General features: G+C 37.0%; 1 protein-coding gene across 1 annotated transcript in view; it reads left to right on the forward strand.

The window, feature by feature from the left end:
• The window catches only part of TAB2 (TGF-beta activated kinase 1/MAP3K7 binding protein 2), a 56,051-nt gene that overhangs the window by 14,948 nt on the left and 13,308 nt on the right, over nt 1-27,795 (forward strand). Inside the window, exon 2 of the mRNA XM_008635318.2 lies at nt 22,825-23,014. Coding sequence (XP_008633540.1) covers nt 22,913-23,014 — 102 coding nt within the window. The 5' untranslated portion in view covers nt 22,825-22,912. The remainder of the gene's footprint in view (nt 1-22,824; nt 23,015-27,795) is intronic.

Here is a 27,795-nt window from a genome sequence, read left to right on the forward strand (position 1 = left end):
CTGCTTGAGGTTTGGTTTTGTTGTTGTTTTTTTCAAAGTAGTGCAGAGTCAGCAGGCTTTCATGTATTATTGTTACTGGTTTGCCATATTGTAGTATCTTTTGGGAGGTAAATAAAGAATCAAAATACTAAACAAGGTCTGTTCCTCATGACCCATCTCTAAGAAGTACCCTCTGCCCAGCCATGACTGGAAAGAGTATGATGTATACTTGGTGTTAAAAAATCTTCCAAATCAGTATTATGGGGCTCATTCTTCAAATACAGTATTTCTTATCAAAAATTCTGAGCTGTACTTTGAATTAAATCTGATGATAAACATCTGAAGTTAACAGGTGAAGAAAAATACATTTGTTCCTTATTCTCAAAGTTAATAGTGTTAAAAGTGTCTCATGAACGCTTTGAAGCAAATTCATAGAAAGAAGCTACAAAAGTTGGACATAGCTGTTTGATATATGTTCAATTTAAATGTTTGGAATAGTACATTAAATTTATTGACTTTTCTGATATGTTTTCAGAAAATTGCCTAAGAGTGATGTATGTGTGAATCAGATATAAACTGAAATAATAGAATGTTCCCAGCATTAGTAGTTTTTTCCTTTTAAGAAAAAGTAAAAGCATACTTTCTTTCAATATTAACTGCAGTACTCTCACAAACTGTGCTCTAACCAGCAGGAAGTAGAAGGTTATGTGCCAGAGATGCTTCTTTTGAGTGTGACTGAGACACGTGTGCTCCCTATGTGTGTGTGTAGTATGGCTCCATGCCATTCTAACATGATATAAACCAGCTTCTGTCTGGAAGCTTTATCCATGTAGTCATAAACCTGAGTATTTGTATGCCAGTAGCTCGTCCCCAAGATAGAAAATGCTTATATCAATAGAGCACAGGCAACAAGGGTTCATCCCTTTTCATGGCCTTGTAGACATATTTTTGAATAAACTTGGAGTAAAGTAGATCACTAACAGAAGGAAAATCTTGTCTTATTGCTGCTGAAGCTTCAAATCTTACCAAGAAGCTAGGGTGTAGCCCTTGCACAGATAGGATAGCCAGTATTATGAGATGAGTTGTATTGTTTTAGTCTTGTTACTTTATCAGAGCACAGAAAATTTGCTTCCATACAAAGTTGCTGTAAACAGTTGTTACCATCATAGTTAACAGTTTATTTTCCCCTCCTTTCTCATTGCCTAGGATTTGTTAAGAGGACAGATGCAGTTACATTTTGCCCCTTTGTCTGAAGGATAGAGATCCAGTGTCAAGTTTTGTGTTTGAAATAAACAGAGGATGTCTGTTTATTTCAAACACAAAAATTTGTGAAAAGTGTGAAAGAAACAGTAAATTATAAGATACACTTCTGCCACAGACAGGAAATTATGGTGGCGAGGGAGTGGGGGGGAGGCAGTTTGAAACTTCTGTTTTAAATGAGTTTCTAAGAGAATTTCTTGTAGCCCTTGCATAGAATTTCCTGAAAAGTGGGTGGAAACCTCCATATTTTTCTTTTTCTTTTTTTTTAAACATGCTTGTGAGGTAGTAGTTTTATTTTATTCTGCAGTAGTTGGATAATGCACTTAATCAGGGAATGCCAAAAAATTTCAGGACCAAGAGTGTAGTTTCATGAGCATTTCTTTCCACGTCAGCTCTGATATGGGCTGCCCTGACCTTAGCTTCTTATTCCTGCCTTGTCCCTCAGTTGTGCTGGTATAACTAGTTAGTGTGCCAGGTGGCTTTACAGCAAAGTAGATTGTGGAATTTACCATCAGAAAAATATTATTTTTAACCTGGATCGATTCCCTGACCGGCCTCTCTGCTCAGCTGCACAAACAGTTGTGCCAGCACAGCTGAGGAATGAGGACTGCTTAAGCTGGTACTGCAGTGGAAAAAGTGTTGTGAAACTATAGCTTAATCTGTGTATTCTAGGTACAGTTGTACTATGCTGGCAAAATATTCCTCACATAGATACAGCTTTTATTAGCACAGTTTGATTGTGGAACGGAGAAAAGGATAATTGTGGATTTTGCTCTGATATATTTATATTGTCAAAATAGGTCTATAAAACCTGTCTTGACAGTTCTGTGTAAAATTTATTGTTCTTTACATAAACTGATTTGAACTACTATGGATCATTAGAAAATTGAAGAACTGTAAAATCAAGACATCCTTTGTTTATTTATGCTGTCTACTTAGAATATATGTAATGCTGAGATAGGTGCTTCCATCTTCAACCACGTTGGTGTTCCTGCAGTTCATTCAGCCTTTATTTTTGAAGGTGAAAGCAACGGAAAGTCTTGCAAGAAATGAAATTCACTGGTTTTTTAGTAGATACGATAAGAAACTAAATGATCTGAAGAAGAGATTTAAGATTTCAGGAGATAATATGCAATTTTTTAAGAATTCCTTCTTTTGTAGCTATGGGTCTTTGCTGAATCTGTGTAGCTATGGGTCCCCTTGGGAAAGAAAGCATAAAAATGCTTTCATTCTTTGTCCTGAAACTTTAGCTCTCCTATTGCTTGTCAAATGTCCTGTACACAGACAATTAGATTCTTTAATTTCTTTTCTGATTGGATTTCTGTGTCGTTTTAGATGTCAGCTTCAGTTCTCAGTCTCATGCTATTTATTGGGTGTGGGGAAAGGCAAGTATTCTCCCTTACTCGGGCTAGTTAGTTAGAATTTTGTGATGCTTTGCTTTTAAATTTTGTAATTCTGCATATTGGTATGCATATTATACAGCGTTGAATAATTAAGAGCTGATATTACATTTCTTTTTATTCAGGTATCATTCTGCTAAGGTGGGCTTCCTTCAGTCGTATGTGCCTAACAGTATATTTCTAGAATTTTTTTTAAAATGCTGCAGTATTTCATGGTTTTTGCTGTCTAAGTTGGTAAATATCTAAGCTTTTGTGTGGCTGTGAAACAGTTTCATTTATTTCATTTGGTAATGAGTCTTTGGAATGCCTTCTACCCAATTCAGTTTCCAAATATCCGTCTGGCATGGACTTAAATACATGCACAATGAGAAGTCTTAGGTTTTGAAACAAACTAGTATTCTAAATGCTTTTGTTCAGCTTTACTTATCATGTAATGTTAAAGTCGAACAATTACAAATCTGTTGAGAAATGTAAAGTAGTGTTACAGTAGAAATTTGTGCTTTGTGTATTCCTTTAAGGGTTCAGTATTCCTATGGCAACAACTGGAAAGAGCTTTTTCTAATTATGCAAAGTTTAAGGTTTCATTAAAATGGAGGGGGGGAAAAAGCAGCTCCTAAACTACTACGTTTTGTGGCTTGGAAAGGAAGCACAAATCTGTTCTTTGTAGACAGTTTTTTTGCTGACTGTTTGTAGCTTTCCTATGCACTGAAGAGAAATTTTAATATAAGAGTAAGCTTACTGATCTGTGCAAGAGTGAAATTGTTACAGTCACTGATATTTGAGAAAATTCTGCAGTAGTTGGGAAGCTGTAAAGACAACTCCTGCAGAATTTCCTCTGATGTTGGAAAAAAGAATATGGGCAATGCATTTCACTGTAATTAATAGTGGTTTCGTTTGCTGCATCTGTAAGAAATCTATTTCTAACGTCCGGTGTTGTTTGTAATGGAATTTTCTTTATAGAATTTTAAGTTATGGGAAGAGCTGTCTTTTGTCTCTTATAAATCGAGAAACAAGGAATACTTTTCTTAAAAGGCAAGTTACACATATTGCAGAGTTTAAGTAATTAATTGTTACATTAGCTTTTACTATGAAATGTTATAGTGAGTAGAATGTGGTTTTTATTCTACTATTACACATATTAATTTTACTATTAACTCATGCATAGAGGCATTTCATAATTCCTCATTCTAAATTCATATAACTGAAATGGCAGTGTTCACAGTAGGTTTTATTGTTCTAGAATATGTTGATACGATACAAAGCCTCTCAGGTTGGTGGTATTGGTGGCATTTAGGGTTTTTTTGACTGAGCCATCAATCCTGTTAGGACTCACTGCTGATAAAAAGGGATTGATTTTACTATAGCTGAAACAATGAAGGAAGTGAAAATATTTCAGAATATATTTTAACATCGTGAGGTTAAATGGCTCTAGATTTATTAGTTTATTTATTATGACCAATGTTGCATTATGACAAATTCAGTGCATTCTTTGAAAGACTGAAATCTTTGAAAGACTGAAATCAGTCATGCATTCTAAACGTATCTTAACTCTCATTGATATAAAAGAGCACAGTATGGTCAAAATTCTTGCTGTGATGTCTCTGAAAATTTGTCTCAGTGTGATTTAGTTGGTTACTGTCACACCTAAATTGCTGTATATGTCCTCTGTGCCTCCCAGTGAAATGGGTAAGATGCGTTGGTCAGTGTCATTAGAACTACCGCATAATAATAGTGCGGGAGAGGCCTCATCAGTGGTCCAATCACTGAGGGAACTGCTTTTTTAAGATGTGCATAAGAGTACCTTGACAGTGTCAAAATAAGGATGCAACATTTTCAGTGACAGATCACTGACTTTTTTTACAGCTTGAACATAGCTTTTTTAGGGTAAGGTAGGAGGACATTTAAGCTGTTGTTCTGAGGACTTCTTGTGTAATGACCGAAAGGGATTCTGTGTCAGTCTAGAGACTAATCAGAAGACACTCTGGAAGACCTGTAGGATAAGAGGAAGCCAGAGCATTTCAAATATTTTAAATCTTTTTTTATTTCCACATAAGGAATTATCTATACCACCTAATTTAAAATAACTAACCATTCATTTGCAACATGGTGGTAACTTCTATTTAATGGAAAGTGTGGCAGTTTCCATTCCTTGTTGGAAAGAAGCAGCTTTTCAGGGCAGTGAGGGAAAAATGAAGTTTAGAAGTCCGTCTGAAAACATTTGGTTTTGGTTTGGATTTTTATTTTTTCCTTAGTTTCACAGTGACTGGTGCCAGTAGCAACTTATAGTAGCCCTTTTTGATACCTGTATGCCTTTCCATTTGCAAGGCTTACTGTTCTCTTAGCCAATAGATGGCCATCCTGCATTTATCCACAAAGGCAGAGCAAGATCTGCCAGCTGCAATGACATGGGAAGGTATGGAGCTTGACAATTTTTTCTTAACTTCAATATATGATATTGAAAAAGCTTTTCCAATGTCTATGCTGCCATCAAAACTTTCCTGCTGTGCAAATAATGTTAACAATGGCTTTGATTTTTGGCATTAAAAAGTGTAGCATTTTAAAATTTCTGTTTCAAGTATTTAAATGTGTTTCCTGTGATGTCTAGAGAGGACATATGTCTGGGCTAGAAAGAAATGTCTTGCTCAAGTGGAACCAAATTCCACCGAGGTATGTAAGCATCTAGTTAGTGGAGAGGGATCTAAAGGTCTGGAAAAAAGCGTTGAGACTCACAGAAGCTACTGATTAAGGATTTGCATAGAGCCCAACAGGAGCAGAGAAATACTTGTTACAGAGATTTGAATTGCACTGTGTCACAAATTGCACTGAGGCCTATAATTTTTCCTGTTGCTCTTCCTCCTGCCTTATTCAGACCCATAACTTTCATTTCTCTCTGTGTTTTTCCCTGCTTCAATTTTTAAGTAGGCAGCTGTCAAGCCTGAATGGTTTTCTCTGGGTTCTGCAGAAGAGGGAGATGGGGGAGATGTGTGTATTACACATGTAAAAGTAGAGAAAGAGTATTTCTGTACCAGTTACTGTATTTGCTTAGATACCTAGCTTTACTTGATTTATAATACAACTGCTGGTGCAAAAGCACTGTAAAAGCATCAAGTTAATTAACCTTGTTTTTAGAAAAGCATCTTTCCATCAGCAGCTGTGAATGGGCTTGAAAGTACTTCTTAGTATGACAGCTTGTCAAAGAATAAGCAAAAGGGCTTTCCAGACTGAACATAAGAAATAGCATAGGCAGCATATGGTCGGATGTGATTATTCCTTCTCTCTCCAGCACTTGTGAGGGTGCATCTGACAGCCTTGAGCCTGCCATTGCAAGAAATGCTGACAAATGGGAGCAAGTTCAGCTGATGGAAATAAGATGGTTAGTGATAGAAGTGGAGAGGCTGAGGAACCTCAGCATGTTTAATGTGTGGAAGAGTGGTCTAAAGATGGACTAATGTGCAGTTAGAATTTACAGGCAATATGGGGCAGATGCTTTTCTCAGGTAGCAGACAAAATGATGAGAAGTAATAGATTGCAACAAGGGAAATCCCAAGTGGATATAAAAAATAAGTTCCTCTTAGTGTGTGTGATTAATCAGTGTAGGAGATTTTCTGGAAACCTAGTGGAATCTCCATCCTTGGGTGTTTTCAGAATTTGGCTGCTCAAGGCCCTGTGCACCTGTTTAAAACCTGAAGTTAGTCATGCTTTGAATAGTATCTGGAGGAGCTGTTGACCTCTGTGAGTACCTTCCAACCTAAATGTATCAGTAGTTCTATGAAGATAGAGTTGTTTTTTATTGCAGTGTATTCAAGAACTGTAGGCCCAAGTTTAGAAACATTCTAGATCAATATTGTTTTGTCTGGGATGCTGCTGGATGTGCTTTGAGACAGAGCGGCCTTAGATTATATAGTTACAGCTTTTTTGAGGCTCCATGAATTGAGATTAGTGCTTCCTAAAGTATGCTTTTACGTGTTTCTTAGAAATGCTTTTGATTTGTTTTTTTAGGCAGTCACTGCTCTTCTGCACCTATTCTAGCTGTAGAATTGGTTTAACATGTAGTCCCATAGGAGTATAATAGGATTGGGATATAAAAATGATGCAGTCTTAGCACTGATCCAATGCTGGCTGCTGAAGTAACAACACGTGGCCTGTAACTCCCTGCTCCAATTCAGCTTTTGGTCTAGCCATGCTTACAGGGTCTGTAATTCAGATTCTTAATTACAATTTTTGGAAAGGAGGTGTAATTTGTCAGCCTAGTTCACTGTTCCTTTCAGTTTAGCAGTAAAGTCTTTGATTTCAGAATAATGCATTTTCAGGCTCTTTGCATGCTAGGATCTTCCAGTCTGCTGGGTGTGATACAGTTGAATGTATCCAAGATGGTTTGAACTTATGCAGCAGCTCATCACTGCTGAAACATAAAGAGAAATCCAACAAAAAAAGAAAGGTATTATCTTCTAATAGGTTAATGTCTTGAATTTGATGTGGAGAAGAGGAGGACAAATATCATGGCCAGAGCAAGAAAGAGGGCAGAATTGCAGGGTCTAAGTAGAGTGGAGAGGAAAGCAAGGTATGTTCACTTACTGAAGATTTTGGTCTGTTCAGCTTTCTGATATAGTTTCACCCTGTATCTATAAGCACTTCATTAGTAAAGAAGCATGCAAGGCTGGCTATTACTGCCACAAAGTTAGCTTCATCTCATAGTTTTCTCATAGGGGAAGATTCATGTGATAATTTTATCCTCACAGTGAGTGAGAATAGTGATTGTGGACTTCTGATGGTCTTCAGTGAAGCTAATGAAGCCGGTTCTGTGCTTTCCTGGCTAAGGTGGCTTCTTCACCAGCCTTGTGCCACAGGAGGCAGCTGACAGATGTAATAATGCGAGTTCTGGAGCTTCTCTGTTGGCATCTGGAACTATGAGTGGCCTTTACCCTTGATTTGAAAAGGCTCATAGAGATTTCAGACATATATATTCAAAGGATTTTTTTCTCTACTTTTTTTCCAAAAGAAAGTAGGCCAGAGTATTCATTCTGGAATTACTCTGAAAAGTTGAATGTTAGAAAACTTTCAGTTAGCTGGCTAGCCAGCTTTCATTCGTATTGGAGCCAGTAGATTTTTATTTAAATATTTAGAAGTATCATTTGCTTAGGGCACCCTAATGACAGGCCTTAAATATTTTGTTTTGGTAAAACTTTAACTGTTTTGCGTTAGTATTTATTTGTTATTTAATTAAGAAAGAACAAAGAAGATCAGTGAGATGAGTGTTAAGTGTTACCTGTGGAGTCCTTAATCTGAATGAGCACAATTCTCTCTTTAGCAACTAATTTTTTTTTTTATGCATATAGGTTTTGCCATAAATTATGCTCTTAGTTTGGCAGTCTGATTTATAAGAAAGGTCCTGCTTTTGAGAGATTGTCCGTATCATTACCATCCTGGACCAATTATTTAAGTTACTTGAATAGTTTTAGGTAATTTTAATTGCTCTGAGTGTAATTTTTTTCTTTGAATATGAATATATAAAAAAAGGAACTTTTTGTATACAGATCACAGACTTGAGAGTGCTTTCTGAAAGGAGTATCTGGAAAGTAAAGGGAATACTTGGAGTTACTCTTCAACTTTTTGGATTTTTTGTAGCTTTTTTGTGACACATGCATTCACTGCTTTGTGAATACCAGAGAAAGTGTAATTCGATCATTGAACCACGTTTGGTAAATACCAGTTCTGTGGGGACAGCCTGTTCTGTCCATGGGGGAAAAACTCCCTGCCAAAATCTAAAAGCTTTCTCTGTTATTTGGTTGTCTGTTATTTTGCTCTAGAAGACTGAAATACAGATGTGTGTTATTTGTGACACAACAACATCTGTATTTGTGTGAGTTGCTGTAGTGTTTGATTAATAAGGTTTCAGACTACACTTGATGAAATATGGCTAAGTAGTTGAAAACTTCTGATAGATGATTTCGCAGAACTTTTTCTAACATATATTCAGTGAAATATTAAAATCTGATGTGATGCCCATAGCCTGCTCCTGTTAGCAACTGTTTGAATACTTTCTTAAGTCTGGTATATATGAAGTAGAGCTGTTTTTGTTCTGTTGTTTGATGCGTTCTTTAACAGTCCAAAGCTACTTCCAGTTTTTCTGTAAATAGTGTATTTTAACGCGTGACTCCTAGGAGGAAGTTGTGTGGTGTCATGGCTATACATGATAGCTAGGAAGAAGTAAACCAACCTGTTTCTTCCACTTCTAGTGCAGTGTACTCAGCTATGGGTTCCTGATAATCCATCAAATGCTTTCTGCTATGGCTTTCATGGAAATGGGATCACAGATCCCACCGCCGAGCTTCCAGCTACACTTGTGTGTGGTGTCAAAGGTACATTTTGGTGTGCAGGTAACTGCACTTTACAGGAAAGAGCAGTGAAGACGGAAGGTGATGAAGTTGTTTTGCTCTTAAATCATACAGTTTGTAACTTGTAATAGCTTACAGACTAGCTCAAAATATTATTGCTCAAGCTATGCTTGGTATCTTTGCTTTTCTCTAAGTAGATAATCTCTCTAAAGCCAGTTTACTGCTCAGAAATTTTTCACTTCTCTTTTGAGTGATGTTTTGTATAAACCAGGCATTCTCAAAGTAGTCAGTGAATCACAGTGAAATGCTATATGAATGTGGCTTCAGCAAGCTGAATGGAGTTATTTTGTGCACATTGTATACGAGTGCTGACAGTGCCCTTGCTATAAATTTTTGCAAAATGTTAATGTTCATCTTAAAGTGCCTGCTTAGCATATGGGGAATCAGAGATTTTGACCCTATGACCTGGAAAAATTCTTGTTTCACAAGTTAGAATTGCTGCTATGTTTTAAAATGAGATCAGCAAAGAGACTGCACTGATAAGAATGTTTGGAAGATGATATGGTTCAGAAATGCAGTGTTTTGCCTGCTGCAATAAAAAAGAAAGATGATGAATGAGCTGGAGTATGATAAGAAGAGAGGAATTGTCTCTTTGGTTGCGTTCCAGTGTGTTAAATTCAGAGTGTGCAGCTCTCTTCCTGGCAGTACAGTGGAGTTCCTGCATGATGGTAGGCAGGACTTGAGTGATGTGTGCACGAAAGCACATCATGTGCCTTAACTGTGATGTTACTAATATTTTTACTCTTAACTTCCCAGTGTTCTATGATTTTTTTTTCTGCAAAAGTAATGTTATTTTATGCGTGTTTAAAGCCTTTACTGAGTTGTCACCATTAATATAGGCTGCTCTGTAGTAGATACATCAACTGTTGAACAGATACAAATGAAAAATAAGTAATGGAAAACAAGATATATTTAAAGAAAGTACTATTTCTAGAGTTTGGTTGTCATTATGTGACTGAACTGGCATTACGGTTACATGTAATTCGGAGTATCGCAACTATTAATTTGCCTTTGGTACAATCATGCTTTTTTGAGGCCTTTTATTCAGTTACTGCATTGCTCCGGCTTTTCATTTGTAGAGTATGGTGAACAGTACATAGCATGGCTACAAGGGCAAAGACCCAATAGCAATATTCATAACAATGTTATTGTTCATAGTAACCTTACTGTAGCAGGAAATGGGAATTTAAAATACTTTTTTCTTTTTTATTGTTGTTATTGTAATATACCTACTGTCAGAAGCTTCGTTTTAAAATTCAGTAATGAGAATTCCTCAAGCTAGAGGCCTCTCTTGCTGTGTGAAATGTTATTGTATCTCGTTGGCTGAGTTAGAAACTTAGTAAAATATGTTTCCCTCCATGGCCGGAGGAGATTTCGGCCGTGTGCCACAACAACTGCATTCAAAAACACTACCAACAGTGGTGCCCTTGCTGCAGTAGTAACAACCTTTAGAGCAATAGAATAAATGAAGGATGGAGAAATCTCTTGGCTGGTTGGCTCTGTTTTGGGAATTACAAAGAAAACAAGATTAATTTAAGTCTTAGTGCAGAGATGGTAGTTTCCTCCAAATCAGTTTTCCAGACCTGGATTCTTTTTCTCCAGCTTCTTATTATGGCAAGAGTTAGCCTTATATCCTTTATATTCCCTTAGATTCTTATAGTTAACCTTACACTTCCGTCCTCAGGAGGAGGATGGACTGAACTGTCAACCTTTAGACAAGTTCTGGCCACTCACATTGGTAAGTCGGGTGGGGCTATACTGACACCTTTTGAATTTGTTCCATCTGCTTGGCTAAACCACAATTAAGTTACCTACTTACCTGGTTTAATCACATGCAAGAGACATAAAGGGAACAGGGGAGAAAAAAAAAAAGACCATACTTGCCAAATATAAATATCTTCCAAATAGGAACTGTGTATGTTTTGATTGAATTTCAAAGAACTGGAGAGAGTGTCAAAAGAGCAGCTAGACCTGAACTTGAAATATGTGCTTTGTTTCTTTTTATAGTCGTACTGATATTTGAGAATCAGGTTTTCTTGGAGTAGGACTTGCAGATCTTTGCTTCCTGTATCTTTGCTTTCTGACAGTGGATGCTGCTCTTGCTGGGCTGTGCTGTGCTGCAGTGACTAGGTTGTGCCAAAGTGAGTCACTGTAGACTGGGTTTGCACAACTAAGAATATAGAAATTTAAGTTAAAAAGTAAAGAACGGAGAATGATTCCGTGAAATCAGGGAAATACTTAGAAAAACTTCCTTCCAAAATCAGGAAATAGCCTGTACATTATGTGTGCCTAAGAAAGAAAGAGAGATGCAAATGTCTTAGGATTTTTTCCCATAAATTAATGTTTTCAGTCAAAGAAACAAGAAAAATTCATTGTAATTTTGAAATTATTTGGGACAAGCTTTTTTTGTTTCACAAAATCTCTTTTTTTAATACACTAGGTGTGTTATCGCAATATTTTAGGCCAATATTATATGTGAGCCATTTCTTTCTCTAGGGAAAAAAAAAAGGGAAAGATGTAATGCAAATACTAGAAAAAAGGACACGCCATATAATGTGAATAAGACAACAATTGGCATGCCTTGTTACTGCTGGGATTTCTATATGTTTTCTTAATGTAATTGTATGCATTTAACTTGCTATATAGCCTGACTTCAGCAACATCACATAATTGCAGGGGTAAGAAAATTCTAAAGGCATTACTTAACTGCATCAAAATCCAGTTAATTATCCTTGGTTTGGACACCACTGATACAGAATGCATTAGGTCTGAAGGGGCTTGTAAGGATCAGGAAGACCTTTCAGAGTTTAAGGTTGCTCAAAGCTCCACCTAACCTGTTTACCACCAATGAGGGGCACTCACAACTTCTCTGGGCAACCTGTTCCAGTGTCTCACCATCCTCATCACAGATAATTTCTTCCTTATATCCTATCTAAATATATGCTCTTCTAGTTTAAAATTATTACCTCATCTTCAGAAGTTTTTGTCTGTGGCTATGGGCAATTATTAAGATACTTTTGATTGGAAAGTTCTCCCTAAAATGCTGTCATATCCCGTGATCTCTGATTAGCTTCGTTTCTGGCTTACAGCTGTAGGCTAATGGGACTTCTCAGCATTTTTAGGGGTACTTGCTTTAGTATCAGTATGAAACACAGAAATAAGTCTTTCAAATACCAATCTAGCCATGAGCAAAACCGCTGGAAGATTGGGTTACATAATGCAAGTTCTGAGATTTGTAATGCTGTTGTTGGCTTCTGTATTGAACTGCTGAAGTTCAGCTATTTGCCTGGATACAGAGGCTTTCCAGAGCTTCCTGCTGTGAACTGAATAACCCAAAATACGTATCAGAAATTGAGCTACCAGGCAAGCTGCTAAAACATGGCACAACAGAGCTTGTCTTATTTATGTTCTCATACGAAGTTTAATGAAATACAGTAATAGTGTCATTGGGAATATACTAAAAGGGCACAAAGTTCACTCTCAGACTTTCCACTGTTGTGGAAATGTGACAACAGGATAATTTTGCATTCAATAATTGTAGGTCACTATAAATGAGAACAAAATCATTATATATCATTCATGTAACTTAGCATTGCTTTAGCCTTTTGGATTCTTTCATCTTTGAATTGGCAATATAATAATGAAATTGAAGGGGTTTTTTTTTTCATGCATAAATCTTTGAGTTATTACAGTTTCAGACCAGTTGGGTTTGAAGTGTTTCTCTGATGCAGTCTTCTGAGTCACTGGGAAGAGTATATAGTGTTAACAGCACTCTTACTTAGTTCTGAATTGAAGCAATGACACTTCTTGCTGTTCTCTCTAGAATGAAAGCTAAGTTTCAGTATCATCGTTTCACTATGAAACCTACCAATGGTTTTTTACTTCAGTATTTCAATGTGGGTTTAAGTCTCTTTGTGCTTGGTTAAATGCAATTTCAGTTTGTTTCCATCTAAATTTATTTCTCCAAGTCATAGTCCTGTTTACAAAAAAGAAATCATTAATGTATAATTTTGAATAGGGCTTTACATTGCATCCAGAGATATTCCTGGTCATGTGATCTTCTAAGAACAAAAAGCATCATGTCCTTCCTATGTGCCCACTCCTATACGTTGATGTTCCATGATGGCTCTTGAGCAGTAATCATGCATCAGTCTCTTACCGAAAGGTTTAATATCTGGTGTATGTGCTGTCTTGTTTTGGTTTTAAATTGGGAAATCACTGTCAAAAACTACTGCTAAATATCTAGCTTGATGGAAGTTTTGATTCTTATTTCATCAGATGTCTGTTTCATTTATCTGAAGATTTTAAAATGAAATATGAGCTTAGCAAGTGTAAACTGAATCTTCCCTGGGTTCAGTGAAACTATCATGAGACTAATGATTCTAGAGTTCAGACTGACAGCTCTGAATCAGCCAGTCATGCTGGACTGTGGTTTTCAGTGGTGGAGCCAGAAGTCTGCAAGCTCTGCAGATCCAGGTCTGTTTGGAATGTGGTTTCATACTGTTGAAAAGGGTGTTTGGAGTCAAGCGGTTTTGAGATGGGCTTCTGTGTACTTAGGCTGCAGGGTAGTCCCCTTTGGCCCAGAGTCAGCTATTGTAGAGGTTCCTGAAGCTCTTCAAAGAACTTGTCATTCACATACATTTTATTGCTGCTGTTGGCAGTAGGTTACTGGCGAGTTCCCTGAACATCTACAGCTTTATGGGGACAACTTGTTCAAAGAGGACTTTGATCTGATTTGGACTGGTCAGATATAAAACCTGAAACTTTACAAACCACGCCAGAGCCAGGTCAGAGCCAGGTTTTAGAATTGTTCTGTGTGTGAGAGTAAGGGTTGAAAGTCGTGAAAGCAGGGGGATAGCAATAAACAAAGTAACACTTTCAGGTGCTTGTTACCCTACTTGTTACTGTGGTCACAGCCAACAGGTACACCGAGTTTTGTATCACAAACTTTGCACTTTTCTGACTCTGAGGTGTTGGACTTCGTTAGCTGTGGCTCTGATTCTTCTTTATGTTGCAGCTTTTACCAAGCCGTCTTCCACTCAATGAACTAGGATGTAGTAAAACATTGGAAAATGTTTAAAACTTTCACAGCTAATGATGTTTAGATATGGAGAAGGAAAGGCATAGGTGGGAGAGAGAGGAATAGGTTATTAAAGTTCTAGTATGTTGTCTTGTAGTGTGTAATAAGCCTAGTCATGCTTACAGGTACTACATTCATAACTGACTGCAACTGAGAAGAGCAGTCTTGGATTTGTTACGTGAAACTTTCGGTGCAATGTTCAGGAGTAGGTGGAAAAGCCAGAGGTACTGGGCATCATGAGAAAGATGCTGAGGACATGAGAAATGGTGTCGTTCCTCTGGAAAGCCCTGGTAAGCCCTACCCTTGAGCACTGAGGGCTGCAGTTCCTGTATTTCAGGGAGCAAATGTTGGTGTTAGAGAAGGTAGTGAGAAGATTTTATTTTATTTTATTTTTAATCAAGGCAACAGCTCTTGCCTTTCAAGGAGGCCTTTAGGTGACAGACTTACCAGTTTGGAGAGGTGAAGATTGTACGAGGATTTATTAATGATGCTTGCAAATTCATGCAGGTGGTGAATGCAGAACTGTTATGAAATCCTGCAACTTGGAACTGTGTAGCACTCAGCACCCGTAGGACAAGAAGTTTGAAAAAGTCTAAGGAAGATTTTTTGGTTGATTTTTAATTATTATTTCAACATGCACAGAGTAGTAAACTTCTGGAATTCTTTGCCACAGTGTATTGGAGGAGCAGATAATTTCAGTAGGTTAAGAAAAGGGATTTGATTAATACATCATCATCGAGTCTGTAAAGAGAATAGGTAGCGCACTGCACTCAAGTTTCCTCAATCACACAGTTGTACATACAGAGGGAATGAGAGGAGTGTGCTCAAAAAAGGCTTAGGCTTGCATGTTCTTCCTGAATATTGCTTTTTGTTGCCACTCTTGCAAACAACACTGAGCTAAAATGACCCTTTCTTTGACTCAGTAGGATATTTATGTTCTTACATTAGTGCACATTATGATCAGAGAATCTGTGAGAGATTATAGCATCTAGTTAGAATTAAACTGGTTGTTTAAAAGCATTGCTTCATTTTAGGAAGCCTTTGTATCTTTTTGTCAGTCATCAATCAGAAGCAGATTTTAAAGGAGATACAGTCAAGTGAGTTAAAGAAAAGGGAATGTTTAATCACGTTTCTGTGTAGACTGTCATTGTTATAGGTTTTAGTTACTTTTTCAAGGTTTTTTAATGAGGGCTGGTCATATAGGTGTGGTTTTCCTGCCTCTTTCTCTGATTGGCATTTTTATTGTCTTGAGTTTTTTTCTCTTCCTTCAACTCTTAGAACAGTTGCACTGGAAATAGTGCATATTCTTCAAAATAGCAACACCTGCTATTGACTCAGGAACGTTCATAGAGGATTATCTTTATGAAAGCTTTATGATACAGCCATAGGGGAAATTAAGTATGCAGAAGGAAAAAAAAATACTTGACAGCTTTCTCATATTGTTAGTCTGTGGAAGAAACCTGATACAATCATAGCTGGGGATGTGTAGATTAGTACTTGCTACTTGACCTTCCCTGTGAATTAATAATGGAGTTTTCATTCATTGGGAAGCTGACAAATGGAAGCAAATGTGTAGATGCATAGAAAAAAAGTGAATCTACTTAAAGGTAGAGAGTTTTGATTACATAGGTAAGATTGACATGAAGAATGTTAAGACTGGAATCTTAATGCAGGCAGAATATGTAGTTACTGTGGAGTTCATTAATATAATTAACAAAAATACCCTGACTGGATTATGTAATGCAATTTTAGCTTTGTGTATTTCATTTCCATATGACATCCTACAATTGCCATGAAATGGGCAAGACACATACAAAACATATCGTTGCTTCTAAGGAAGAAAATGCTTCATAAGATTGATAACATTCTTGGGATTTAAATGCCGAGTTTCATCAAGTACTGTATTTAAGACACACGTGGCATTCAGAAATCTTGATTTTTATCTTCACATGTATTTCCAGTGTAACTTAATGGGTAGAGCTCCTACTTTCAGATTAATGTGAATACCTAATAATTCATTGGCTATTTGATAGCAATTAATTGCACTTTCACTGTATTTATCAGGGAATAAAAATGAAGAAAAATAGCATACTTAGGATTTCCTCCTTCTGACATTTTCATTTCAAGTTGATGAGATTAATCTTGTTCAGGGGAGACTGGTATGGTCTCTTCTTCACTCAAAGGCTAAGTTGTGATGTAGAGCTTCTAGGGGTCTTGTGAGAACTGTGTGGACAGCAGGGCACATGAGAAGTGTTGCTCTTAAACAGTTGGGTGTGCCTTGGAGTATGAGTGTAGGAAAAATTGAAAATGCCTTCTCAGGTGTCTTAGAGGTGTTTTGATTTCCTCACCTTCAGTTCATCTCCAGTAAAAACGAATTAAAACCCTTTTTACAAATTTCAAAGCTTTCAGATCCAGATTTCTGTTGTTAACGTACTCTGCGAAGAATACAGGTCAAATCTCAAACTGCCAGCTCTTAACAGTAGCTTGACGCAACCTCAGTAACTGTAGCGATAGATTTTTCTCTAATGAAACCATATTCCTGAGGAAATTTTTATAGTGATCTGAGAAACCTCATTTTTAATGTGCTTATGCATGAGGTTTGCCAACATGTTGCTGAGCTATGAAAAGGTCAGCTATGCTTTGGTAGAGTTCGCAGAATGACCTGCAGTAAAGGAAGGTGGCTTTGTTTTTAATTAATTCTCTTAAGGGAAGGGGAAAAAAAAATCCAAATGAAACTTTGGTAAAATCCATTAATAGAATCCCTTAATGCATTACCATTACTGAACTAGCAAGAATCAGAAATTCACAGTCAAACAAAACAAAGTCTTTTTTTATTTGCTCAACATGAAAAAAAGTACAACTGTAAATAACTAATTTCCCTTGAAAAAGAAATTGTATAGCTGCTCATAGTTTCCAAGGAAATACCTGACAGATTAAACCTCTTTAAATGTTTTATGTGTGCACACTTTTGCTGTGGGACCCATTATAGTACATTGTTATTCCAGCCAGGAGTTTAAAAGACATTATGAAATGTGTTAAATAAAAATTTATTTCTGGAAATTTCTCTTCATAATGAATTTGGAGGAAGAAAAAATACCAAGTTGTGCTTCAAGGTAGGAATTGCTTCCAGGTATGTTCACTTAAAATAAATTTGCCATAGGAACAGACTTTTTCTTTGAGCTGTTCCAGAGGTTGCCATTTTCCTCTGACCTTGCTCATCATTAATTATTTGATAGAAGTCTTTTGGTTTGATCCAGTTCAGTAATGTGTTTGGGGAAAACTCTTACTGATGCTTATTTGCAATTCTGATTTTTTAAAGTTTTAAGGTCATGCAATGAAATCAGGTTTAAATCCTTCATGTTCTTGTTTGGATTCAGAATAGTGCAGAGTAGAAATCTGGCAAACAGATTCTTGGAAGTATCACTGTGTAGTAGGTTGAGGATGAGATGGGAAACAAACTGATGGGCTAAAAGTATTCATTTTTTACTTATTTAAGAGATGGATGGTAATGAGTGAAGTATAACCTGGTGTTGATAATATTCTTTAAGCGGAGATAGTAGAGATATTGGTGAAGAACTGTTGAAATGGTTCAAATTAGCCCAGGAAAAACTGAGTAATGTATTAGAACAATTAAATTCTATTAGGAATATTTAATAAACCTGTTTCCATCATCCAGTTCTCACACTTTTTTTTTTTAATATGCATTTAAAGCATTAGTGATGTTAGTGTAAGCTTTTAGATTCTGTACTGTTGCTTCTTAATCTCTTTTGCAGAAAGAATATGGCACTCTGGGGCAGAATGTTCTTGTTTCTACATTTTTTCCCTTACAAAATTACACTAAATTTTAATTTTAAGAAAACAAGTGCATGTTCAGGCTCCCCGACATTTGACTCCATGTAGGCTTTCAGAAAAAGTCTGTTAGGGCTAGATGGGGGAGAAGAGAATTTCATTGTTTTTTGCTGTTTAATTTCTAAATGGTCTTGGTATTGTAGTTTCTCAGAGAACCATACAATTTTGGTTTTGTTATTCTTGGGTTTTTCTTTTTGCCTGCGAGTTGTCAGTGGCATAGTTAAGTGTGCAGTCCTGCATGTAGCTGGAAACCAATCTCTTTAAGGAAAGTTGGCCTTACATGCGGTGGGATCTCTTTTATTTTTTTTTCCCCCCTCCATTTGCTAAACACACATACAGTGAAAGTTTCTAGTCTCATGTTTAACAAGAGTGTGCAGTTATAAGTGAGGCAGAAAAGGAAGAATAGGTGTGGAAATTGGCATATAAGAGGTTGGAGGGGTAGGTTGCAAGAGAACAAGATGGCTTTTTTTGTCTGATGTTCCTTTTTTCCTCAAACAATAGGGATACAAAAATATACTTCTGATTGTAAGGAGACTGATAACACATAAGTAAGTATAAACTGGCAATAAGCTTGCAATGCTTGTTACTGTCAGAGGAGTGGAGATCCTGCTTAGAAGTGGTCTTCTGTGGATAGAGATTCATATATTTATAATGTGATTGCCAGTCTTGTAGACTGGAGAGGAAATTATATTTTGTAAAGAAAGCTGAAAGAAGTGCTGGAAATATTAATATCAGCTATACTTCGTCATTCAAGCAATTCAGTGTAAAGAAACCCTCGATGGAAAGTGACCTAAGGTTAGTCTTAGGTTGAATTATTGGAGTGAAACATCAGAATTGAGATCTGGCTGAGAGAAGGGCCCATAGAAGTTTCTTAATATTTGTTGGCTTGATGCCTGGATAGGTGTTTGGATAAGATAACAGGAAAAAATGTAGCTAAATATATGGGGGAAGGTAGAAGGTATTGCTCATGAAAGCATGGAGTGAGGAGGGGAGAAGATAATTTTACTTTTTGGAGTTACCAATGCACAGATAAATGTGAGTGTTGGGGAGCTACTTAGTCCTGATGAAGGAGCCTGAGATAAGTATAGAGGGGGTTAGGTAGTCTCTTTTTTGGTTTTTTGTTGGGTTTTGGTGTTTTTTAGTCATCTTTCTAGTTGCTTGTCTGTTTCTGTTCTCTGTTTAGCAGCCTCTACCAGGTTTTTGTTGCAACTTGCTGCATCTGATTTCCTGTCATTACAGCAGTCTTTTTATAAGCAGTGTCTGTAACCTGCACCATTAATGCTACAAGAAAGTGTTCTCTTGTTTCTGCATTCACTTTCTTAAAAATATTTACAGCCAAATTTTTAAAATAAGCTTTTAGATAGATTACTTTTACAGCATTTTAGCCAGGTGAGTAAAACACAGATCAGATGTGATCAGATTAAAACCACAGAAAACTGTGAGCAATTTACTTACTAGATGTAGCTGAAGTAACAAGGGAGATATAAAAGCTGCATTGATTTGAATTTGGAGAAGGTGAAGGGCGTGCTGGTTACTGTGGCAGTGTTCTGCATATTTCCAAGAGCTGTTCTCTTGAACTCACAAAGGCCGTTCCCAGAATGTTAACTGACCATTAATGGAACTTCAGTCATTATGAGTGCATCATAACTTGAACTGGAATTACTAAGTACAGCAGTTTTGTTAAAATCTGCACAATTACCTTTGATATTTCTTGTGGCATGGACTGTATGTGAAGTTGCAGTAGGAAAAAATTAGTAAAGAACAAGAAGTGCAGATAACATTCTAGTCTATCAGCTTCTTTGTTTAGATTTTGTCAGGCGTAATTATTTCATTAAATCCATTTTGACAGAATTTATTCTGAGAACACTTGCTTTATAAGTGTTTTGTGGAAGGTCAGTGTGATAATATGTTACGGTTTGTATTGAAGAATTGTCTCTGATATGTTAAACATGTGTTCTGTCAGAAGAAAGGAGGCTTGAAAAATCATGTATTTAGCTAGCACTGGTCCAGCACTATAACAGCCTAGTGTTTGGCGTCTGAATCATATTTCACATTAAGTTGTCTTTGATTTTCATAAACAAGAGAGGCAGTTTATTTTGTGTCTCATACTCATGGTTCTAAGTACTTTGGGAGATGACACATTGTTTACTTTGGTTTCAGTAGTTTTCACAGAATAAAGCTTCAACCGGAGCTCCATCATGATACAATTTCCAGGCCTTTTAAGTTGTCTGAGGATCATGCCAATACTCTTTGAAAAAGAACACAGCTAATTAATTCTTCCGGTTACTTAGTATTTCTGGCATAAATGAGCACTGGGATCTCTGTCTCTCTTTAACATTATAAAGTCACATTGAAGGGGTTTTTGTTTGGAATACATAGAAGCAGTATGTAAAACGATTAGTAAATGGACATTACAAGAATAGCTTTATATTGTACTGCACTCCAGTATTTAGATGTTTTCCTTTGTAATTAAACTCTGATATTAATGATTTTAGGAACAGTTATTTTTCCGAGTCACCAGTACTGAATTTTCCTTCTTCCAGTAATTAATTTCTTGAATAGATTTTTCTGATTACTTCTGTAATGCTGTGTTGCCTTTATTTTTATGCCAGAATCTCTGAATGAAGCCAAAATGTTGCTGCCAGCAGTTTCCTTTGCCTCCTGTTGGTACCCTTTTCTTCTACAGTCTATTTACTGGCAGTCTTAGCTATTCAGTCTTGCATTCATGCCTTTTATTTTCCACTGACTTGTATATGTAACTTTCTAACAATATTCTAACAATATTTCGAACAATATTCTGGATGATCCTGAGTTCCATGGCGAACAGCAGTGTTGTGTGTCTGTTCCTTAGGCTTGTGTCTGTCAAAGTAACTTTCAGTTCCTTTAAGTTTGCCTCTGGAGATGGATACTGAGTCCTTTTTGTAGTTTCTTGCAACATCAAGAATTGGGAAAAAAACCTTTTCATCTATCTTTACTAGAGAGGCCTCAAAAAGCCTCATGACCTTGTCACTTCAGTCTTCCTTAAGGTTAATTTGAGTTTGTTAATAATCTTTTGATATCTTTGAGCTCTTTAGTGGGTTTTTCTTCTTGAAGTGATGATTGGAATGAGATCTTCATATTCATATGATATATTTTTCATATGTTACACTGTCAGTGAAGCCATATTTGTTGTGTATTGTAATTGAAACTGAGGGAAAAAACCCCTTTTTTCTTTTTCTGTTGGAGTGTATTCTTCTGAATTAAGATAGTGGGGATCAGAGTCTCTTTGGTTTACTTCCTCCCATACTACAGTAAATATCATATTTTTCCATGTTGACACATTTGATGCACATGTGCAAAAATTTATTAGCAGATTTAGTGAAGTGATACTGCCTGCATGCATCTGCTTGGTGCTAAGCCACCAAAACTTAAAAGTACAGTAGAAAAAATAAAAATAAGCAATCTCCCAAGTTTTGCATACTACCAAATAATTGAACTCTGCAAGCGTTGAATGATGACCGATAAGTCATTTTATGCCTCATGAAGATGCAGACAAGTTTTTCTGTAGCATTTCTTTGAATTTTAAGATAATTGTTACAATACTTTACTGGTTTGGAATAATAAATGGAAATTGTGGTCATTGTATATTTTATCAAGACTTCAGACACTGAAAAATGAGTTAGAATACAAAATACTTTATTGAAATGAAGCACTGGGGTGACAGTGTGGAACATTGGTTTTAAATACTGTTTTTTCAATTTATTATCTGTGGTTTTTTTTAAAAGACTGCATGCATTAATCTCTTTCCATGGGGTTTTTGCTGTAGCAGCTGTGAAGGTGATTTTTTGCTGATATAATTGAAATAAAGAGTAAATACAAAATTTTAATACTGTACAGGGAACTTGAGATGGAGATCATAGAATTTACTCTTCCGAATATAATAGAGCATATTGCAAAAGGTTTTCTTTAATGTAGGTTAGAGAAATTGGAAAAAAAATTAAGTGGTCTTAGGAGGATTGAGAGGGGGTTAACTACTTAGCAGGAAGTTTTACGGACTACTCAGTGGAAGAGGGGTGGAAAAATGGCATTTGATACTGAACTAGGGTAAACCAGTTTTCTTCTTGTTAATAGAATCCTCTGGTTTTGTGTGCTTGCTGTGCTCTTGTCAGAGTTGAAGTTTAGTTAAGGAAAGTACTGCAGTACAGCTTTTGATAAACAGTGTAATTGTTCCGTTGTTTAGTTTGAAGAGTGTTTTTTCTTATAATTGCTTTAAAGAAAGTGCAAGATCAGTAGTGTCTTGTCACTGCTTAGATTAGTCTAGCACTGTAAACCATTGAAGAAATAACATGGGTGTACTTTTAGTGGGGCATGGACCGAGGAACTTTTTAAATTGCTCTGCTGCTGCCATGGAGAAAGTGGATAAAATTCTTGGAGATGCTTGAATAAGATTTGTAAAGGTAAAAATGCAGGTACATTCAAAAGTGGAGTGAACACAATTTTCCAGTATTTGATGTGGACTACTTTGTGTTCAGTTGTGCTTAAAATAAGTAAAAATGCTGTTCTTAAACCCATTAACTTTAATACTTGATTTATCAAGTCTTTTTTTATTCATAGTATATTTTATAATATCAGTATAAAAAACAAAGAAGGAAACTGATCCTGAGATGTGTCTATAAATGGGCAATTTTCAAGGTTGTGAGTGTGCGAAGGACAATTACTTAGCCAGAGATGTCACATGGGAATACATCAACGTAAAATACAAACTTATATTGCATAATTGAGAAAGGATTTTGTGTGTGTGTTTCAGTTTTTTGTGGGGTGTTCTTTTGTTACATCAGAAGTGCCTGCTTTTGGTGTCTCAAGGGTCTCCTTTTTCTTCCAGAAAATGCTGGGACAGAAGAGATGAGTACTCCCTTTACTAAGGCCTAAAACTGCCTGTTGAAAAACAATCCTGACCAGGCAATATACGAATGGCCCAAGGAAGCCAGCAAATTGATATTCAGGTTTTACATGACCTGCGACAGAAGTTTCCTGAGGTACCTGAAGGTGTTGTGTCCAGATGCATGTTACAGGTCAGTGCTCCGTTCATAGCTGCACAAGTAGGCAGCATTGCTTATTTTAAGCTTTCTGTATGGTCATCTCCTTTGAAAGCAGATGTTTTTCTTTCTGTTTTTCTCTATAAATGAGGCAAATATACACAGCCGATTCCTTTATATTGCACAGCAAGCAAAGAGTTACACTGGCCTCTCTTCTTCCATGCCTGATCAGGGGTGGTCCAAAGTAAATCAGCCTGTAAATCAATAATCAGTGTGTGCATGGAGACTACTGTCTCACCAATCAGTATGCTCATGCCTTTTGGCCATCTCAAGAGCCAAAACTAACTGTGGCAAAAGGAGGGATGCAAAGCCAACCTGAGTCCAGCAGGGACAATTTAAGGCAATGCTACAAAATGCAGCATTTTAAATTTTTCTTTTAATTCTTATTTGAGTGTTGGGGCATGTCCAGAAGCTACTTTGCTGCCTGGTCTCCATCAGGCTTAAAGGTGGGCCCTTGCCTGTGTGCAGGTTGGCCCCAATGCTTTCCATTCCCAGCTCCCTTGGCCTGCAGAGCCAGCACTGGTGGCCTTAAGTACCCCCCACAGCCAGGAGCCCGGGAGTGTGACGTGGGCACAGCCGGGTGCTCAGAGTCAGACTCACTCAGGCAGCACAAGGTGGTTGTAGCCTCGCCTCCACCGTGTTAGACCTGAGTGGGTGTGAGGCACTGGGGTGCATCTGCCCAGGGCTTTGCTGCCAGATGGGCATCATTTTTTTGCTGTAGCTTTCGAGTCTATGTAGTTAATTAATGGATTTCTGTTGGGCTTGAAAGTAACAAAGCATTTTTGAGTAGTGCTGCAGTTAGTGCTAAAGCTATGGACTGCATATTCTCAACTTCTACATGCAGCTGTTTTTAATGCTGCCGCTATCAGAACACATACCATATTTTGTATGAACTTCTTGTTCTATAACTTCATGTTAGCTACTTCAGCAGATAAATTAATGTCCCTTCAAAGCCCCATAGGGACTATGCCTAGAGTTATCAAATGATGGTAGACTTATTTAACTATGTAGCTTAAACATGTTTGCTTTGCATTTTCCATCAATTCAAAGCATCCATACTGATTGATTTTCTTTTTCATTCTAAGATACTCAACCTTTGATTACTCTGGTTAATAAGAGAATTATCCAAATATTCATACTGATCCATCAGTATACACTGATGGGAAAAATGATGGGTCACAGCTTCCCAGAAGCTAACTGTCTCTGGACTGTGGCTAGGACCTCTGTGGTTATGAGTCAACATTCTTTATATCCTAATTGTTTGTCTTGCTATTTATATGTATTTTTATTTATGAAATACGTATTTATGTATACTTACATATGCATATGTACTCACACGCACATACTTCCAAATAAAGTGTTTATACTGTTGGGAAGAGTGTCTGTGACAATTTAACATTCACATTGTCAAGACTGTATCATGACTTTCCAGACTTTCTAGAGTAAGAAGTTGCGAGAAGTGCATTTCATCGACAGAATTGGTTTTGATTTGCAAGAAGGCAAAATTTTGCTTGCTGCTCATGAGGTTTCAAGCTTTCCCCAATCCCTTCTTTCTCACTATTTAGCTGAAAAGGAAACTGAACCAGAGTATAAATTGCCTGTATTTGTTCTCAGGATTGTACACTGCTATTTTTATTTCAGTGCTCTGTAGGACTTGATGCTACAAGTACAGTTTTGTTCTTCAAACATGAGAACTGCTTGTTGAGCGATGTGTGTGGACTTGATGGAGTGAACGCATCAGTAATCATCTTTTGAATGTCGTTCTTGATAAATTTAAAAGCTTGTCTTTAAGAGACTCAGCAGCAGTCTTCATAACATTGAATACAGTGGATTTTTTTTTTAATAAAAAGAACCATATAACTGTGAAGAAAAGATACTGTGTATCCCATATTATGACAGATTATGGGGAAGGATTTAGATTTTGAGTAAGTGTTTTAAGTCAGCTTTCATAAGCAAATCTTTCAAAAACAGTCTAGGGTAATTAATGTTCCATGTGTGCAGTACTGTTAAACTAATTTGTCACGCTAGAAAGTTTTTTCTTAACTGAGAGCTAAGACTCACCGAGAAAATCCTGTCATGTTGTGGTGGTTCTTTGAAATTTCATGAGCTCTGGTTTCCCTGACTCAACTTCTAGCTTTGCTACTCTCTTTGGCATGGGGTTTTGTTCGTTTGTGTTTTAGTTTGTTTGGGGGTTTTGTTATTATAAAAGGCGCCTAACATGACTTCTTTAAACCAACAAATTTTGTACTTGGACTGATGGGAAAGATTGAAATGCAGAATTTGGGAGTACTTGTGCACATGTTTGCAATACTGCTGGAACAGTGTCTGAATCCTGAGTTCTGCCACCTTGTAGTTGAGCATAGTGGAAGGAATTTCCAGTAGAGGCAGTAAGTGTAGTTTAGGTCAAAGACAAGTACTCGAGGACATTTGGTATAAGAAATGCCTTACCCCCACAATACCTTGCATGCAGGCATCATATGTCAGGGTGAAGTTATTTTTAAACTAGGAATTAAACTCCAGGTGAGAATCCGAAAGAATATAAGCAGTTTTGCAGTTTATGGTAGTATTGATGAGGCTTTTATAACAAGGCAAGTTTCTTTGGATCACTGTGAATTGTGCAGAAAGAATGTATAGTCCTCCATGAATTCTTTGTAGCCAAACACAGTTGTTTTTAAAGGAAGGTTGTATAGCATTATATGCTTATAATGAAAAAATTAAGGCTAACGAGATTATGAAAATACCTTGGGGTAAATAGCCCACTGTTGAAATACCTAAACAATAAATTGCATGCTAAAAACAGAGGACCACCAAAGAGCTAATAGGAGGAGACTTAAACCTGCTTAATCTAGGGAGTAAAACGTTTTGGGCTGACAGCACTGAATATTCCTACAAAGTTTTGCATCCTGTTCTTCCCAACATGCCTCCTGCATTCAGCTCTCCCATTCTCCTCATTTAAAGGAGTCACTGCAGTGCCCACAGTCTGTGGACATTATTCCCTGTTGTTCTATTTTTTGTGTCCGGAGCATTCTATACCTGCTCCTCAAGTCTACGTCCTCTCCTTGCTTCCTCGTTTCCCTCCAACATTCTTATTCTTTCTTTTTTTTTCTTTCTCTTTCAGGGTGCCAACATTTTAAACTCAATTGGGACATGGGCAGAGATAAGATGAGGGGTATTGTTTTGCTGGAATATGCTCAATTCTGCCATCAACCGGTTCTCTGATCTGTAAAGAGCTAGAAGCGGTTGAAACTCTGCCTCTGCCAGCCAGAAGATGCCAGGGGTTCCATGTGCCCCCGTTTCCCCTTTGAGTTCTCCAATTTTCTCATTGACGTCACTGAAATTTTGGAATTGATTGGATGCAGCCTTAAAAAAGAAAAAAAAAATTGTCCAAAGAAATGCATTCAACCTGAATGTAAGGGCCTGGCAAGCTTGGCCTGTTCCTTTTTGGTTTGGTATTTTTGGCCTTTCTGTTAATAATTTTAATTCACTTAAGTTCATGCAGAATCTGCCTTTGAGATCTTTCTAGCTTGTTTTTCTGTGGCATCCTATCTTTTTCCCTTTTCTGGCTCCCTTTTCTCCTTTGCAACAAATACCAGGCTATTGTTCTTATCTTCTCTTACCCACTGTTCTGTCCGCGTGTTTCCTTTCTTCACTACTAACTTCCTTTGATTACTTTGTCCTCTGGTGCTTATTCCAAACTAGAGCCAATATGCATATCATCATTTGATCCAGTTTCATATATCTGAATACGTTTTTGCAGCAATCCTTATATCGAGCTGGCTTGTTAGATAGCCTTTAGGGAATCCTATTATTTTAAAAGGTTTTGTGGCTGGGGTTTTTTGGGGATTTTTTTTTTTGCTTTAGTTTGGAGGAATTCAGAACTGCATCTGGTCTGTATGAACAGATAGTTACAGTTTTGTGGGTGAAGTTTAGCCTTGTCATTGCTCTCCCACTTCTGTTTTCTTTTCTCTTTTTTGTTTTTGTAAATCTGTAAGGTAGAGGCAATCTTGCTATATCTGCACAACGCTGTCACCTCCGTCATGGTTGAAGAATGAGAAATAATGTCTGCTGGTTTAACAAAAATCACATAATAGAAAGCATGTAGCATGGATCAATTTATCTGGTTGTGTTACTCTTTAACTAACTGATAGTGTTGCTACTTGGCACATGCAATTTTTTTTCCTTGATCACTTGCATTTTTGTCGAGTAACTGTTTCTATGTGCTGGATGGATTTGCCACCTATTTAGTGTTAATAACATGGGCCTGAACAGGGGCTCTTCTGGCTGAAAGTATTAACCTTTATTTCTTGGGGGATGGGAGGTTCTGTGGGAAAAGTGATACAGACAGAGCACAGTATGAAGAAATTATGTCACTGATGTATGTCCACTCTTTCTAAAAATCCTTCTGTAGGAAACTAAATTGGGAAGATCTGAGTACAACATTAGTAAACGTGGAAAAAGAGAAGAGAGATTAGCTGTTTGCTTCTGAAATGTTCTTAAAGAATTAGCTAGGTTGTGGTTTCTATTCTAAGTCATCCTATTACAGGTTTTAAAAGGTACAAACATAAGTATTTAAAAGCTTTGCAAGCAGTGGTTTAAAATGAAAGTACAAATGTCCTCTGGGTTTTAGATCATCTTACAAAAGATTAGTCCTGCTGTATTTGTATAAACTGAATTTTTACATTTCTTCTGAAGTCATGTACAGTTCCTTGGGTCAGCGTGTTTCTTCTCTTCTGAAGATTCACTTTCCATTTTCAGCA

The sequence above is a fragment of the Corvus brachyrhynchos genome, unplaced genomic scaffold (assembly GCF_000691975.1).
Source record: "Corvus brachyrhynchos isolate BGI_N302 unplaced genomic scaffold, ASM69197v1 scaffold595, whole genome shotgun sequence".
Lineage (NCBI taxonomy): Eukaryota > Metazoa > Chordata > Aves > Passeriformes > Corvidae > Corvus > Corvus brachyrhynchos.